This window comes from Gymnodraco acuticeps, unplaced genomic scaffold (genome assembly GCF_902827175.1).
Source record: "Gymnodraco acuticeps unplaced genomic scaffold, fGymAcu1.1, whole genome shotgun sequence".
NCBI lineage: Eukaryota > Metazoa > Chordata > Actinopteri > Perciformes > Bathydraconidae > Gymnodraco > Gymnodraco acuticeps.
The window spans coordinates 11,076,804-11,095,386 of NW_022990238.1; the positions used below are offsets into that span (position 1 = coordinate 11,076,804).

Consider the following 18,583-nt stretch of genomic DNA (forward strand, 5'->3'; position numbering starts at 1 on the left):
CTAGAGGAGGGACTAAAGGAGGGCCTAGAGAAGGGAACTCAAGAGGGGACTCACGAGGGGAACTAGAGAGGGGACTAAAGGAGGGACTAGAGGAGGGATTAAAGGAGGGACTAGAGGAAGGACTAAAGGAGCGAACTCGAGAGGGAACTGGAGAGGGAACTGGAGAGGGGACTCGAGAGGGGACTCGAGAGGGGACTCGGGTAGGAACTTGAGAGGTGACTAGAGAGGGGACTCGAGAGGGAACTGGAGAGGGAACTGGAGAGGGGACTTGAGAGGGAACTTGTGTCGGTCGGTACGCCGACAGGACACGGGGAGCTGGCGTCGTCTGGGGAGCCAGCAGGAGACGAGGTGCTGGAGTCGGCCGGTACGCCGACAAGACTCGGGGAGCTGGTGTTGGCTGGAGAGCCAACAGGAGACGAGGTGCTGGAGTCGGCCGGTACGCCGACAAGACTCGGGGAGCTGGTGTTGGCTGGAGAGCCAACAGGAGATGAGGTGCTGGAGTCGGCCGGTACGCCGACAAGACTCGGGGAGCTGGCGACGGCTGGGGAGCCAGCAGGAGACGAGGTGCTGGAGTCGGCCGGTACGCCGACAAGACTCGGGGAGCTGGCGACGGCTGGGGAGCCAGCAGGAGACGAGGTGCTGGAGTCGGGACCATGACTGCTGGAGCCGGTACTTGAGCCGGAACCATGGCTGGAACTGGGGCCGGAACCATGGCTGTATGGGCCAGCTCTGGTGCAGGGACCACGGTTGTAAGATCCAGTTCTGGAGCCGGAAACATGGCTGTAAGGTCCGGAGCTGAAGCCTGGATCATGGCTGTGTGGGCCGGTTTTGGAGCCGGAAACATGGCTGCTGGGGCCGGCACTGGAGCCGGAACCATGGCTGCTGGGCAAGGAACCGGAACACGGATCCATGGCTGTGTGGGGTGGTACTGGAGCACGGTACCATGGCTATGTGGGATGGTACTGGAGCACGGAACCATGGCTGCTGGGTCCGGCACTGGAGCCGGAACCATGGCTGCTGGGGCTCGGGCTGCTAGCCTGGCCTTGCGACGACTCCTCTTAGCAGCCTCCTGAATACTCCGTGGACCTCCATAAGCCTGACGAGTTCCGGAATATGACTCCTGGACAGGAGCAAGAACTGGGGCAGAAGCACGGGTTGACTTCAGGCGGAACCCACCAAGGCGTATGGTGCCAGGTTGGGAATTGGGAGACAGGGAGCTAGCATGCCTGGAATCACATGCTTGAAGGAAGTCCAAAATCCAGTCAGGTAAAAACTCAACAAAACATGGTTTCTCTGCTGCCAACCGGAGCGCCTCTACCAGAGCGGCCCTCTTCTGCCGAACACTGGACGCTCCCTGCCACCAATCGAAGCAGCAAGCCAGATAGAAAGTTAAATGCTGTAATTCAACCTCCCATGGATCATCTGCTGGGTCCATTTTGTGGTCGGTTCGTTCTGTCACGGTAGAGCGAAGGAAGCAGGACCCAAATGCAGATTAAACTGATAATACCCTTTATTTCAAGGATAATGAAATAGAACTTGGACAGACAGAACACTCACCGGTGAACACAGTCAACAACAAAAGACGAACCGACAAAGACAGACAGAAAAACCAGAACTTAAATACACACAAGACTAATCACAGAAACAAGACACAGATGAGGAGGGAGGAGAAAACACAGGGACACCAGGTGAACACAATCGGGTAAATTAGACACACCAGGGAAACTAACGACCGGGAACCACAGACAGATTTAAACAAGACACAACGCAGACAGAAACAGGCAAGACAGGAGGTGAATACCTTTCAAAATAAAACATGAAACAAGACAAAATACCACAAAGACAGATCGTGACAGTATCATCGCCATCATTGAACACACACACACACACACACACACACACACACACACACACACACACACACACACACACCACACACACACACACACACACACACACACACACACACACACACACACACACACACACACACACACACACACACACACACACACACCACACACACACACACACACACACTCCCGAGGCACTCTTGTTATTGCAGGGATGCAGTCATTGTTCAGTGAAACGAAAACACAAACAACTACAGGTCGCTTTTACACAGATGAATTGAAAATCAAGACGCTTTTATGTTGAACAGTTTTGTTTCATATGATGGCCACTCTAGTGAGGTAATCGTACGTTAAAAAATAAGAAATGTGACTATTAGCTTGTATGTGATAAGGATAAAAACTATGCTGCTGTTGACTGGAAGTTTGAGGTTAAGGTAACCAAAACAATATTGGTTTAATTGGCAGTAGAATGCACATTTTCTGGTTAATATTTGTCTTTTGTGCCTCTACTGTGACATGTTTCCAGTCTTTAATGTTCAAAAAGCTCTTTATTTTTCTCATACTTCCTATGCTGCAGCAGCTCTTTTCACCCTCTTTTACCTTTATCATGTACAATGTGTAGGAACGCTAGCCAATAGAAGCTTGAGTGCTACATAGTAATGTCACTATGTTACAGAAGTAAAACAATGATTGCAATATCGATATTGAGGTATTATTACTTATATCAGTGGTTGCCAAACTTTTTCAGTCGGGACCCCCTTGGGTATTGGAAATATTTTCGGGACCCCCCAACCCGGTTCCCATCTATATTGGTAGGATTAATTGTATATTGTTGTAAAAACATTACATTTTCTCTGCTAATAATAAGAAGATACAAAGATCCAACTATCATTTTATATTTGATTATGGATTACACATGAACAAAAGTGCTTGTAATAGATACTGTGAATTCATTTGGCCTAATTAAAACTGGTTGGCCTTCTTCCCTGAGTAGTAGATTATTAAATGACAAGGGGCCTATAGGCCCCTTGTCATGTCTGCCGATATCTGGTTTTCTTATGTCTGTTTGTTTTTATCTGTGTCTATGTTGTTGTCAGTGATGTATTGTCTTAACTTTTTGAAATGCCTCTGTGATTTGCTGCAACCCATTTTCCCCTTGGGGACTAATAAACGAATACTATACTATGTAAATTCAAAGGAAAATATATTAATTAACTACTATTTCTACTGCAGGTAGCAAACGATCACATCACTTTACCATTCCTAATCCACACATAGCCTATCAATGACTTGTGTGTGCTTGCTTTCCCTTGCAGATCTTCTCAAAGCGGGGCTGTTGTTTTGAGACTGCCACTCTCAGTTCATTCTCAATGTTCAGCTTTGATCTGTATTTCGTTTTGATGGCAGCAACAGCAGAAAAGCCTATCTCACACAAGTAGGATGTTGCAAAAGGCAGCATTATGCCCACAGCTCTCTGACCAATGAGATATTTTCGAGTAGTGTTTGTTTACAATTGAATAATAATAATAACAATACATTTGATTTGGTGCACTTTAAAAACAACGTCATCTCAAGGTGCTTCACAAAGCTAAAAGGAGAAAATAATAAAATTTAAAAATCTTCCCGCGACCCCCCTGCAGTACCTCCGCGACCCACCAGGGGTCGCGCCCCACAGTTTGAAAACCACTGACTTATATTATTATTAGTATTATTATCTTCAAAGATAACATAAAATTCATTTTTCTCCATATTTCCCATCACTCATTCCAATATTCTCTTTCTTAAAGGGTTGCCTATAAAAAAGAGCTAAATAAAATCAAAGCACCAAAAGTACCACTTATTTTCCTGCAGGATACCAGCAGGTATTTTAAAGCCACTCAACTTGATTCACGGCTGAACACACTCATTGATTATTCTTGACAAAAGTGTGTTTTCATGAAGCAGTGGAATCTGTCTCCAAGCCAGTGGTGCACCGACGTTCAATGAAATCCTGATTCTGTTTGTTCATCCAAATATGTGAGTCATGTAGCTGAACGTTGTTTCTCATCACAGCGTCTTCAGCGGCCCAGCCCGGCGGTTAACACACACACACACACACACACACACACACACACACACACACACACACACACACACACACACACACACACACACACACACACACACACACACACACACACACACACACACACACACACACACACACACACACATACACACACATACACACACACACACACACACACACACACACACACACACACACACACACACGATGTATACATCACTTCAGGGGACATTACATTGACTTACATGCATTTCCTGGAGACTTATCCTAACCCTAATCCTAAACCTAACCAAGTCTTCACCCTAAAATTAATGATTCCCCTTATGGGGAACTCCAATTTGTCCCCATAAGGGAGGCGAGTCCCCACACGTGATTGTGTAAACAGATGTAGGTCCCCACAAGTATAGTAATGCTAGGCCATGCACACACACACACACACGCACGCACGCACGCACGCACGCACGCACGCACACACACACACACACACACACACACACACACACACACACACACACACACACACACACACACACACACACACACACACACACACACACACACACACACACATGGCTGTTTATTGTTGGCTGTTTATTGTTTTCATGTTCACATTGTTGCACAGCAAGCAATTGCCAGTCATGAAAAGAATAGAATGAAATGCCACTATTAATCAATGTAATTGTGGACACTGATAGAAGGAGAAGAAGACGAGAGTCTGATAATTTGATGCTGGGCTCCAGTCAGTGCCAAGGTGCTGTGTGACTTGGCGTTTATGATTTGAATGTGTATTTGTTTTTAAATACCCTGTCAGGGATGATTTATATGGATACTTTGATAGATAGATGTTATGTAAAGATTCAGCAGCAGAAAATCAAGTGGCATTATCCCTGACAATATTTAAATGAGCATCACAAGGGATGTGTAATCACAGAGACAATGGAAGAGAAACCTATCATCTGGAGGCCGGTTTAACTGGGAGACAAAAACAAATCTACTCTGGCTGAGCAATTTTGAGAATCACCTTAATTGTATTTCTAAACCTTGCAAGACGCCTGCACTTAATTAATGTATTAAAGAAAAATGTCCTTATTGAATTATCTTGTATTTTAAGTATGAGGTTATACAAAAACGATATATATTAGGATAATAAATGTATGATCGATATATTATTCTGTTTTTTCAAACTAAAAGACAAATATAACAGCATCAGGAGTAATATAAAACATTCCCTTTTCACATCTCTCCCTCCGTCTCAGCCAGCTTCTTCGACTGTATTCATCCAATGTTCTGCCTCACTCTTGAAATGCTCTCCTTTTAACATTACCCCACCTTTGAAACTAGTTGTCACTGTTCAAAGTACAGACTGTCCTTTTCCCATGGCACAGCCAAAGGCATCAAACAGCTAATTCAGGTCAGCAGTCAGGCATCCGTCCCATGTATCTTTGGCAGCAACTATAAACGAGTGGAGCTGTGTATTTAATGGCATGTTTTAAACCTTAACAGGTAGGCAACATCTGCTGCTGGTGGCCTCCACTGAGGAGAAATGCAGTCAGATTGTTAGATTGAAAGCTACTTCAACTCAAATATGTATATAAAGGCAGAGGTTGGAGAACTACTCAGATCTTGTACTTGAGTAAAATAGAAGTAAAAGAGTGTAGGAATACTCTGTTACAAGTAAAAGACCTGCAATCAAAATGTTAGTCAAGTAAAAGTACACAAGTGTTAGCATCAAAATATACTTAATAGCAAAAGTACTTATTCTGCAGATCGGTCCATCTCAGAATAATATATATTATATGTTTTGATTATAATTATTGATGTATAAAGTGTTGAGCTGGTAAAGGTGCAGCTACTTTGTATACTGCAGGGTAGCTTGTGAATTTACTCCAGGTGTAACTAAAGTCTGATTTAAGAGTTGATTATATTTCACATCCGTAATCCAAATCTGTAAAGTAACTAAAGATATTAAATAAATGTAGTAGTACACTATTCACCTCTGAATTGCAGTGGTGTAGAAGTACAAAAGGCGCATTCACACCGCAGTATTTTTCCCACAAAGGTTCATGAGAACTTAGTTCATGAGAACTCTTTAGTTCTCATGAACTAAGTACAGATCGCGTTCACACCGGAATAAGTCCCTGGGGGTGGATTAGGCAAATGAAGCCGCTGACGTCACTTCTTCTTCTTCTGCTTTGGGTTTACTGGCAGGCCGCAAACCACTTCACGGCGTATACTGCCGCCCAAAGTCCCCGGCCGGAAGTCCCCGGAGTTGGGGACTGGCTTCAGTAGAAGCTGCTGGGACTCCCAGCAGCTTCTACTGAAGCCTTCCGAGTAAATCGCCAGAACGCCGACACCTCCTCATCTCCACCGCTCCCATGTTTTATTTTGTGTTGCCATAAGTTAGTCTCTCTGCGTTTCTGCGCTGGGCTAATGCTAATAATGCTAATGCAAGGATAATAAAATGGCGGCTTCACAAAACTTTTTGGGAGTTTTACGGGGCGTGGTTTGCATTCCGCCCAGCCAATCAGAAATAGGAACCTTTTTACCCCCACGAAAGTCCCTGCTCTCCAGGGACTTTCGGGTCTCATGAACTAATTTTAGTACCGGTGTCAGTACCAGATATGTTCGGGCTACCAGATATGTTCGGGTGTATTTCCGTCGCATCCGTCATCCTTCATATCCGTCTACTCACCTCCCTCTGCTCCCAGCGCTCTTCTGCCACACTGCAGCCGGAGGAACTCGGTACAGCTTGTTATGTGTGTGTACTTGTGCACATAAATAATGTTTCTAATTATTTACAATTAAAAAAATATATATTCTGCGTTACTTTAGCCAACACTTTTATAATATATAAGCCTGATCATGTCGTTGAAAGCAAGTACAGATGTTCTCCCTTTTCCACAGTTCTGTGTGAACTTCATCTAAGGCAGATGCTTTGCTTCTGCACCAGTTTAGCAGAAGTCTGTTTTGTAAGACTGGTTTTGTTGCAGTCTGTTCATGCTATGTGTTTCTTGCGTAAGACTATATACACTATATACACACGGAACACATGTATTACAGGGCTGTACCCAGTGTGCTTCATAAAACATTTTTGAAGCTTATTTTTTTAAATTAAGCCGTTTCCATGTTATAACAGCATCTCGTTAAATCAATATCGGAAACAATAATTGTTTTTTTGTGGTTGTTTAAATGTAATTTATGGTGCTGTGAGAGTGCTTATAGACTGACCCGTTAATACAGATGCCCCCCCCCCCCCCTTTGTGTGCGGTGAGCTGGAGAGAAGGCAGTCTATTTATTGTGGTGAAAATATTGTTTAAAAAAACCCCTAACATATATGGATTGAATCAGAATATTGTGTTGGATCAAAACATATTGTACATGTTGAGAATTCTTACATCTATTACAATACATTTTGAGCTTTGGACAATGTTTGGATCAAACGAGCCAGAAACAACCTTAAGCAGCCACCACTGGAATATTATTGCAGTATTATTATAATACTAGTAGCCTTATATTAGTGTAGCCTAATATTGATCGACAAATATTTAGAAATAAATCTGGTTCTGCCTGCCTGCCTCATCGCACTCTTCCCTGCTGCATTACCATGTATAGTATTTACATTCATAATGATCCTTTTTTGTTGCAGAGCTTTAGAGGCTTTAAGAGACGAACTGTCAATGATGCCAACTTGGCGACCTACAAACTCAGTATAAAAGCTCTCCATTTCTGTCATGAAATTTAAGAACAAAAGAAAATATTACATACGGGGGGGGGCATTTTATGACAGGCCTGTCCATCACAATATGCCCCCCCATGCTATCTTACAAAATAAAAGTGTGACATTCATGAAGCTTGCTCCATTTATTGGTACCAGTCCTAGAACCATACCCTGAAAAATGCTTGAGGGTGGGATTAATAGAAACCCCTTTTTTTGGGGGGGGGACATTTTATGACAGGCCTGTCCATCACAATATGCCCCCCCTTGCTATCTTACAAAAATAAAAGTGTGACATTCATTAAACTTGCTCCATTTATTGGTACCAGTCCTAGAACCATACCCTGAAAAATGCTTGAGGGTGGGATTCATAGAAACCTCTTTTGTTTTTTGGGGGGGGGGGCATTTTATGACAGGCCTGGCCATCACAATATGCCCCCCCTTGCTATCTTACAAAAATAAGTGTGACATTCATGAAACTTGCTCCATTTATTGGTACCAGTCCTAGGACCATACCCTGAACAATGCTTGAGGGTGGGATTAATAGAAACCCCTTTTTTTGGGGGGGGGACATTTTATGACAGGCCTGTCCATCACAATATGCCCCCCCTTGCTATCTTACAAAATAAAAGTATGACATTCATGAAACATGCTCCATTTATTGGTACCAGTCCTAGAACCATACCCTGAAAAATTCTTGAGGGTGGGATTCATAGAAACCTCTTTTTTGGGGGGGGCATTTTATGACAGGTCTGGCCATCACTATATGCCCCCCCTTGCTATCTTACAAAATAAAAGTGTGACATTCATGAAACTTGCTCCATTTATTGGTACCAGTCCTAGGACCATACCCTGAAAAATGCTTGACGGTGGGATTCATAGAAACATCTTTTGGGGTGGGGTGCATTTTATGACAGGCCAAACAATAGTTGCATTGGTTGAAATGACAGTGGACAGTTAATGATGGTTCCTTCGGGGCATTATGTGCATCCAGGGCACAAGTACGGTTGATCCACTGGAGGCCTTTGTACACATTGGTGGTGGTACCACCACTGACAAATGTCACAGCAAATCTGAGAAAACAATAAATACTTGTTATGTAAGGTATGCATTATTTTTATGATAATAGAATATCTCTAATGTATTTCCCACTAACATTCTAACCATTCCTTCAATAATCGAAATCTTTCAAAAACATAAATGTTGTGTTATGAGAAAGAAATACATTTTCAACAAAAATGTATGGAAAAACAAGCAAATCATTAATCCTTTATCAGTTAATGCTGAAGATGCCAAATATAGTAGCAATTACCAACGCAAATGTTATGTTGATAAAGTCTGGAAACATATTTCTGCTAATTTTCTTTATTTGTAATGTGCAATAGGAAATTACCCAATGTTCTTCATCCTGCTCCTCCATCCCGCAGTAAAAGCAAAGCCTGCTTAGATCATCTGTTGAGACAAAACGTAATCAATATCTTCAGATAAACCACATTGCAGATTTGGGGTCAAGGTGACCCATTCCAATTTTTGACTAAAAGGTCAATTATATAAGGACACATTTGTTGTGGTCTTTTATTATTTTGTGTGAAGAAAAGGCAAAACACACACAAACACATAGATTTTCTAAATTATTAAATCTGAGCACAGAGGAGCCATCTGCTCCTTCTTTCACACTCTCCTTACCCTCTGTAGAATGGGAACCTGCACAATGTCATTACAAAACATCCAAAAACTTCTTTCGCACTGTACGCATCAATTTAAGTTTGGTTCTCATGGTTCTTTTGTTGTTCATCACATTAGCTTTACAGCTTTGATTATAATAAGTTCAAGGTAAAAATTAACTGAGGATATCAGTTAAAAGTAATACACACCAATGAGCACATTGAAAGGAGGAAGATGGGGAAATCTCACATCTTAAATAAACCGCAGAATTGAAAGGGTGTGTTAGAGTGTGACGTGTGTAGCCTATATGAAATTGCAGTTGAAGATGCCTGCCTGCGATGCTTCATATGTTATCTGCTTGGAGTTGAGATACACAATATACTGTATGTAGTGACTATTTACCCTAATCTATACTTAAGCCACTGTGTTGCTTTTAAAACCCTGATAATGTCCCTGGTCAATATTAACCCAACAGTACCAATGGTCCAAGCAGTGATACAATACAACAATTTGCATGGCACATTATTCATATACTAGGTTATTGATGCATACTTATGAGATACAATTAATAAAAGTAACTACATGAAGTCATTGACAATGTTGAGAAAAGGTAACAAACCAGATTCTCTGAGGAGAGAAGTAGCAATGTCCAGCCTCAGCTCGTGCACTGCCTTCTGTGAGGTTTCAAACTCAATTGCCTCCCCCAGTAAAATCTTCTCTGCAAACTGAAGAGAACCTTGATTAGTATATGGACTGCATGGTCTATGATTTTACCCTCAAATGGAATACAGACAAATGACCCAACAGATTTAAAGAATGACATGTTGTATATGTGTAGTTTGACACAATTCAATACATCTTTGATCAAGATGTATAAAAGCAAGTCAAGATATTCAGTCTAATTGCTATTGAATTTGAGTTTGAGAGTAATGTTTGGCTAAATGCATTTCACACTCACTTTTAAGTCTTGTTGGCGATTATGGGGGAGGGTGCTGCATGTCCATCTTGACACCTTGCAGCCTTTCATCCTCATAAAGGCTCTACAGCAGGGGTGCCCAACCTTTTTTGAACCGAGAGCTACTTTTAAAGTTGCCAGTCTGCCGAGATCTACCAGTCCAAATAGAGAGGCGTAGCCATTACTGACAGCCTACTACCAGGTAAATACACACTTCTACTTGTATAAAACTGACCTTTGTACGATGAATACTTCATAAAATACTGCAGATCCTTTATCTTACCTTTTTCTAATCTACACACACACAAGTATTTAACTGAAGTTACACAACAGTGTTGTTGATACAGAGTTGGAGTTTATTCACACGTCACATACTACAAGTGGGTAATGTTTTCAAGAAACATTGAGCAGTGCTGCCACATATGACACTGGAAAAAAAGAAAAGACTCTGAACCCTTTCTTTGCCATTATATAAAAATAGTGTTGCTACAAAAGTATAAATTAGGCTTACACAACTAAGACAACTCAGATCTGAAGCTACACAGGAATCTGCTGCAACAGTGCAATAAAAAAGACAAAATTAATAGAATCAAACCCTTTTTTTGTTGCATTTTAGTCGATTATAAAAAGAAATGCCTTTAAAATAGGATGCAAGCAACACTAGTTTCTTAAACTGAATTGATAATAGACTATAATCAATTTAAGTTTGCATTCTTATACCATTTTGTACAATAATTATAATGAATAAGTTCAAACAAACTAAAACTTACAGCAGATTAATAATGGTATCTAACTTGAGTTTTTATTATATCAAAAACCTGTTGAAATGCTACTGTTATTTTTACTGTCCCCAAAAAGCTCATCGGCAGCCTCCAGGAATGCTTCTTTCACAACTTCGCCGTCTTTGAAAGACTTCATGTGTGACTGACACGATAAGATGCTAGGCTTGTTTGAGACGCGTTGCGGCTCGCCTTGAAAGTAGACGAGAATAGCCGATCGCAGCCGGGGGAGGTCTCAAAAAGCTCGCCTGAAGTCGGACAGCTCGGAGTCGGCTTCGTCTTCGTCTTCTTCTTCTCTCGGTTTTTTGGCGGATTGCAAACAACTTTGAGGTGCATACCGCCACCTCCGGAGTCGGCTTGACTCGGTTTGCATTTATAAAGAATGCACACATGTGTTTAATCGTTAATGTCAGATATGTACTAAGTAAATACATTTGTTCCTGCTCAAGATTAGATTCAACTTTATTGTTATTGCACATATTACAGGTACTGAGACAACGAAATGCAGTTTAGCTTCTAACCAGGAGTGCAAAAAGCAGTAAAGTGAAAAGTAATGTACACAATCTACAGAATAAAATATAGAATTAATTGAATGATGAATAAACAGTGAGGGGTATGAATACACTAGATATACACAGCAGCCTGAGAGCAGTATGAACAGTGTGTATGAATATGCTAAGATATATAAAGTATGAAAACGGTAAGCAGTGCAAGTATAGTATAAAATATATGGATATTAATTTAATGATGATAAATATTGTGGAACAATGATGAAAAATGGGAATGGATGTGGCGACGTAAAACTGACACAAGACAACAACAAACGTTTGCCGAGCCAATTGGAGAGTTTCATCACCAGCACGTGGTAAAAACCACCAATGAGCGCTCAGCTCGAGATACCAGCGAGTCGTTTCCCATCACGCTTCCGCAGCCCGTGGAGAGGAACTGCGCCGCCTCGCCGCGCCTCGCTCTCAAGGCTGCGGGCGTCTTTGTCCCGCGAGATTTCAACGTCTCATGTAGGCGGGCCTCCAGAGCAAGTCGGACAAAATGACTAACCATCATGCAACGCACGAGCAAGACGTTGATCGAAATTGCGCAGGTCTGCGCAGGTCTCGCTTGTCTCAAACAAGCCTGCTATGTTGTTGGGCCTGGTGAAAATGGACTGCTGTGCATTTAGCTGTCCTTTCAGGCCCCTCCCCTTTTGGGAGCGTCGGGCAGGAGGGAATCCCGTCTCGTAGCGTTTGTGCACTGTTTTGAAATGCCGCTCCTAAATGACCCTTCTTCGATAAAGCCACGCTCACATTGCAGATGAGACAGATGGACTTTGAATTGGAATAGATAAAAAAATAATCATCCTCCCACTCGGAGTGAAAATTATATATGTTTTGCTTCTGCCATAATTGCGGTCTTGTGTGTGTGCGGACTGTCACTCCTGTTGACACTTGACACCAACAACGTTAGCGAACTAGTGCACACTTCCCACTGCTCACCAGCCACGCCCCGATACATGGGGTCACGCCGGCCAATCACAAAGCTTTGATGCATTCAAGTGCATTATTCTGGACAGGAAGATTATGTTACAGGACATTAACGATACAACATAATATTGTTGTTCTATTTTTAGACACATCTCGCGATCGACTGGGAATCTCCCCGTGATCGATCGCGATCGACTGGTTGGGCACCCCTGCTCTACAGTATGTAGATAGTACATGTGTCAAGATGCAGCACATCATTGTCAAAAAACTCATACAACACCGGAACTAGTACACTGTATCAAATGTACCTTGTAGACTGTAGGCACACCCTCATTTTGCCTTTCCCTTCTCCAAGTGGATCCAAGAAGAGGGTTTTCTTCTCATGGGGGTACATTACCTTTTATTATTCACATGGAAACACAACATGCATTAGGCAGGAACCATACATTAGGCAGGTACGATGTAGGGTATTGTTTAGATCAATAATAAGTGACAGCATGTATGTGTGGCCCGGTTATCTTGCAAATCACTAATTATATATGGTGTATACAGCATTATAGATACAGATTGGAGCTTAAAATATGCTTCTATTCTCACCACCAACATCCAGTGATGGTTCTCGTTCACAATTCCCACGATGACTGTGTGTGCCATTGGATCAACCTGAGAGTAGTTGCAAAAGTATTACATTCCTGTTGAAAAATGCACATTTGCAACATTTACAAATGCAAAGTCATTCCAATCATGTACATACCCGGATTCTTCCAAATTTGTGTTTCCAGATGGCGGTCATAGCTTAGCTGTCAATAACAGCTGCTTGACCGTCATTGCGCTGGTTGATTTTTCTGGGTATGGTTCTAGGACTGGTACCAATAAATGGAGCAAGTTTCATGAATGTGACACTTTTATTTTGTAAGATAGCAAGGGGGGGCATATTGTGATGGACAGGCCTGTCATAAAATGCCCCCCCCCCCCAAAAAAAGAGGTTTCTATGAATCCCACCCTCAAGCATTTTTCAGGGTATGGTTCTAGGACTGGTACCAATAAATGGAGCAAGTTTCATGAATGTCACACTTTTATTTTGTACGCATAGCGTATATATAATAATATGCTGACAAAGACTATGTAACATTTGTAAACATATATTTTGATTATTAGATGACAACTATGTAAAATTAAACAATACATTTTAAAGCACGTTTATACAGACAGGATGTAACAATAATGATAAAAAAAAAGATTAAAAAAAACAAAAACTGAAAAGGAAGTGACGAATGAATTTCGACACCTCAAATACGGAGCGAAAAGTTAAACCAGAAGAATCAAGACTATGAGCTACCACTAAACAACTCACAGTCTGAAAATTACCATTAATAAAAACCCTGAACGTTTACTTTTCGTTTTAAACATCGTTTTAAGGTGTAAACCTATGGTGTAAACGTGTCATTAGGCGCTTTCACACTGCGGTACTTTTCCCACAAAGGTTCATGTGAACTTAGTTCATGTGAACTCTTTAGTTCGCATGAACTAAGTACAGATCGCGTTCACACTGTAAAAAGTCCCTGGGGGTGGATTAGGCAAATGAAGCCACTGACGTCACTTGTTCTTCTTCTGCTTTGGGTTTACTGGCAGGCCGCAAACCACTTCACGGCGTATGCTGCCACCCGGAGTCCCCGGCCGGAAGTCCCCGGAGTTAGGGACTGGCTTCAGTAGAAGCTGCTGGGACTCCCAGCAGCTTCTACTGAAGCCTTCCGAGTAAATCGCCAGAACGCCGACACCTCCTCATCTCCACCGCTCCCATGTTTTATTTTGTGTTGCCATAAGTTAGTCTCTCTGCGTTTCTACGCTGGGCTAATGCTAATAATGCTAATGCGAGGATAATAAAATGGCGGCTTCACAAAACTTTTTGGGAGTTTTGCGGGGCGTGGTTTGCAATCCTTCCAGCCAATCAGAAATATAGCTCTTTTCTCACAAAAGAGCCGCTCGAAAGTCCCTGCTCTCTAGCAGGGACTTTCGAGGGGGTAAAAAGGTTCACATGAACTAATTTTAGTACCGGCTCTTTTTGGTGTGAACGCGATAAAAGAGTTCACATGAACTAAGTTCACATGAACCTTTGTGGGAAAATTACCGCAGTGTGAAAGCGCCTATTTAGAGGTGTAAACGTGTCATTTAGAAATGCGCGTTCCCGTGACAAGGGGGGCATTTCATGACGGGGAGGCATAATGTGACACAACACCGGCTCTTTTCGGTGTGAACGCGACAAAAGAGTTCTCATGAACTAAGTTCTCATGAACCTTTGTGGGAAAAGTACTGCGGTGTGAATGCGCCTTTTAAAGTAGCATAAAATGGAAAAAAGTTCCGCACTCATTTTTATGTATTTCTGTAATAAGATGTAATAATGACAAAGAAACAAAATAACAGCATTTAAAACAGAAGGCTGCAGAAAATATCAGGTTATTACATTATCTACACTTTGATGTCTTGCCAGGTTACTGACTCAGTATTTTGGGTGTTTTGCTCTAGACATAAAATATACACCAATCGGAGGAAAACCTTAAGATTTCCCTTGTAGTGTCTGGGCTTAAAATCTTGAGTCAGCTTTAGTACTGCGTTATCTCTTGTTGCTTGATTAACTTTTGCCTCTTTAATTTCTGAATTATGGAGGATATGGGAGTTCAGAAAGTCAGCACAACGACAACAGCTTGGGCCTGTACAGATTCACACACTTGTTCAATAAAGTTAGGAAACCTCATCTTCATGGCATTTAATTGTATTACATTACATTTGGAATATAAATTCCCCTCCTTCTTTATGTGATTCCTGCTGAGGTTTATGACTACATGAGGTGCCGATGCTCATTTTATAGAGATAGATTTGAATAAATGCCATGTACAATTAATATGAAGATAATGTCAATGTTATGTCTCATGTCTGGTTAGAGAAATTGTTGGAGTCTGCATTCTGAGTTCTTACTGGCTCACGCCTCAGCTCCTTTGGTTTTGGCAAATGATGACTTTTATGTTTTGCACAAAATACAATAATGCCAGCACTAACAACAAAATGCTGTGCTGTCACAATGCATCTCTGATTTCCTTGTGAAACTTATAGTTTTGGCTAATTTGTTCTACAATTAAAGCGACATGAAATTAAACTTTTCTCCACTTTACAGGCCTTAATAGTTATTTGGGGAGGAATAGTGTGTCACTGGTTTGTAAAAGGAAAGCGTCACTTTGAATTATAGCTGTCATTAGTTATCTTCACAAATAAAGGCTTATGTACATTATAATTGGTTTTAAAACAGCATGCATGCTTATTAAATCTGGTAAGAAACCTGCTGAAAACAGAGAAAAACAAAGAGCAACTCAAACTCGTCTGAAAGAGGGATAACAATTGTCTTCAGGCTGGGCTTAAATAGGAAAACTCACCATTAAAATGGTAAACAATGAACACACTTTCCTTTACGTGAGCGAAAGCCGCTCAACAGTCATGAACTGAAATGTCAACCTGGTTTCTATTACATTGCATCATCCTTATTCTATATTAGGATAAACTGTGTTTTATTAAAAACAATGATGCAGGTATTTAGGGATTATTCAAAAATGTTTTTATGAAAATATGTAAACGTTACAGCACACTGTAAGACTTAAGTGGATTATATGTAATAAAAAAGAAACGCTGCTTACCTGCCATGCCATGCTCCTGAATACTTTCTGTATTATAGTCTCATATTTTACATTGCATATACTGTAAGCAGAGGTGGACAAAGTACACAGATATTTTCCTTCAGAAAACTTATTTCCAGATTGTACAAATACTCTGTCACAGTTTAACAGTACGAAAGTATAAGCACCATAATTCCAATAAAACAAATCAAATCTAACTTTATAAACTGCCGGGTAGCTTGAGAGTTACAAGGGATCAATAACGTCTATCCTAATAATAACAGATATTAATAATCTGAATCTTGTAAATCAGCAATGTTATCAAACAAAAATATTGGAGTAAGAAATACAATATTTATATACAGTATAATATGTAGTAGAGTAGGCCTAAAAGAATAAAGAAGCAGAGAAAGGAAATACTCGCAACAGACTCAAAATTGAAGATCACTCATTGAGTTAATGTAGACTACTTACAGTAGCAGAGGTGGGAGAAGTACTCAGATTTTGTACTTGAGTAAAAGTAGAAGTACCCGAGTGTAGGAATACTACAAGTTACAAGTAAGTATTGGCATACAACTATACTTACAGAAACAAAAGTAAACATACTTATTATGCAGATTGGCCCATTTCAGAATACTATATGTATATTTTTATTATAATTATTGAGGCATTAATTTGTGTTTATCACAGCTATTAAAGGTGCATCTATTTTTAATTACTTTGTATTCTGCAGGGTAGCTTGTGATTTACTCCAGGTGTAACTAATGTCTTAAGTATTGATTATATTTCAGAAAGTACTCCATAAATGTAGTGGAGTAAATGTACATGAATTACCTCTGAATTGTATTGGAGTTCCATGTATTTTTTCTTTTAATGTTTAATTGAACTCCATGTATTTTTCTTTTAATGTTTATTTTATTAGCTTTTCTTTTTAATGACTGATTTTAAATGCCATTTTTTAATGTCTTTTATTTTTTGTAAAGCACTTTGAATTGCCTTGTGTTGAAAAGTGCTATATACATAAACTTGCCTTGCCTTGCCTAGAAGTACAAAGTAGCGGAGGGACCAAGTCATTGTTTTGCAAGTCCGAGTCAAGTCTCAAGTCTTTACGCTCAAGTCCAAGTCAAGTCTCAAGTCAGGTTGGGCAAGTTCAAGTCAAGTCCTAAACTTTGACAAAACGAGTCTTAAACAAGTCATTGTGTGCTTTTCACCAAATGTAATGACATCGATCAATAGAATAATACTTAATAATCAAACTGCTCTTTATTAGTCACATTAATAATTTAATAATCCATTTTCTCTCTGCTGGTAAAGTAACGTGTTTTCTTCTATTTGAAGAGGGATCAGTAAGGTAAGGCTACCGTGACAGTTTGATTCAGAAGGAGTTTAATGTATAAGATCCCTGATGTTGAGGTAACCAGAATGTTTATTTCCACTGTGCACAACATGTTATAAGGGACCCACAATCTATCTTTATGCAAGGGATAATGTGCAGCCAGGCGGTCTCTATGGGGAAGAGAACACCTGCATCTAGATCCCTCTGCAGGTGGTACTTTAAGTATATTTTGATGCTAATACTTTTCTACTTTTACTTGTAACATTTTGAATGCAGGACTTTTTATTGTATAGGGTTCCTGCAGGTTTCGCCAACTCAAATTTAAGACTTTTTAACACCTTTTTAAGACCACTTTGAATAGAATTTAAGACCTATTTCACGGCAATAAAGTATGAAGGAAAATTGATATGAAAGAAGAAATACGTCCCATAATCACTTACAAAGTAAATGTATCCATGTTCAACATAAGAACAGTGACTGAACATAACAGCATAACAGTACAGAACTGTGTGTCTGTGTGTGCTTGAGTGTGTGTGTGTGTGTGTTAGGGCTGTGCATTTTAATCGCAATTACGATTTTGGCCTGCCACAATTACGAAAAACAACATAATCGAAAAAAACGATTATTTTGCTTTGCTAGGTTGTGACAACATATTTGATCTAATTAATTTTTTAGTAATGTATCATTTATTTAATTAATTTTTGTATTGGTTTTTCAGTTGAATTATACGTTCAGGGTAATCAACAGTTAAAAAGATACTGTTCAAATTATTATTTGTTTTAAAGTTCAATAAATGGATGTTTTCAAAGTCAATGAATAATCATGATATTAATTATTGACCAACATAATCTTGATTATTGCCATAATCGAGCAGCCCTAGTGTGTGTGTGTGTGTGTGTTTGTGTGTGTCTGAGAGAGAGTGACAAGAGCTATATTCAGAGCTCTGCTGCCTTGGCTACACTATTTCATCGTTGCTGTTGTATGATTGGAGTTTAGCTACGGTATTTAGCGTCTACAGCACCTCCGCTTTTAGGGTTGACGTGGACCCAAACTTCGCCCGGAGGTCCCCCGG

General features: G+C 40.6%; 1 protein-coding gene across 2 annotated transcripts; it reads right to left on the minus strand.

Moving 5' to 3' along the window:
* Nucleotides 1-8,525: 8,525 nt before the first annotated feature.
* LOC117548834 (PHD finger protein Alfin1-like) lies at nucleotides 8,526-13,302 on the minus strand. Of its 2 annotated transcripts, XR_004569372.1 has the most exons (6): nucleotides 13,268-13,302; nucleotides 13,111-13,176; nucleotides 12,822-12,910; nucleotides 9,921-10,026; nucleotides 9,030-9,088; nucleotides 8,526-8,709 (listed from the first exon to the last, which is right to left on the minus strand). XR_004569372.1 is itself a non-coding variant. In XM_034220328.1 (4 exons), the coding sequence occupies exons 1-4, from the start codon at nucleotides 10,332-10,334 to the stop codon at nucleotides 8,617-8,619; spliced, it is 333 nt and encodes a 110-aa protein (XP_034076219.1). In that variant the 5' UTR covers nucleotides 10,335-10,391; the 3' UTR covers nucleotides 8,526-8,616. The 2 variants fall into 2 exon arrangements, 1 of the variants encoding a protein (XP_034076219.1); XM_034220328.1 differs by lacking the exons at nucleotides 12,822-12,910; nucleotides 13,111-13,176; nucleotides 13,268-13,302 and adding an exon at nucleotides 10,260-10,391.
* Between the last annotated feature and the right edge of the window lie 5,281 nt (nucleotides 13,303-18,583).

What these genes read in the sequence shown, in the direction of transcription:
- LOC117548834 (XM_034220328.1), bottom strand. Translation starts at nt 10,334, where the DNA reads ATGAGGATGAAAGGCTGCAAGGTGTCAAGATGGACATGCAGCACCCTC. An exon ending in TTCTCTCCTCAGAGAATCTG is followed by an intron (nt 9,089 to 9,920) that starts GTTTGTTACCTT and finishes TTGTCTCAACAG; the next exon opens with ATGATCTAAGCAGGCTTTGC. An exon ending in AGCAGGATGAAGAACATTGG is followed by an intron (nt 8,710 to 9,029) that starts GTAATTTCCTAT and finishes TTGTTTTCTCAG; the next exon opens with ATTTGCTGTGACATTTGTCA.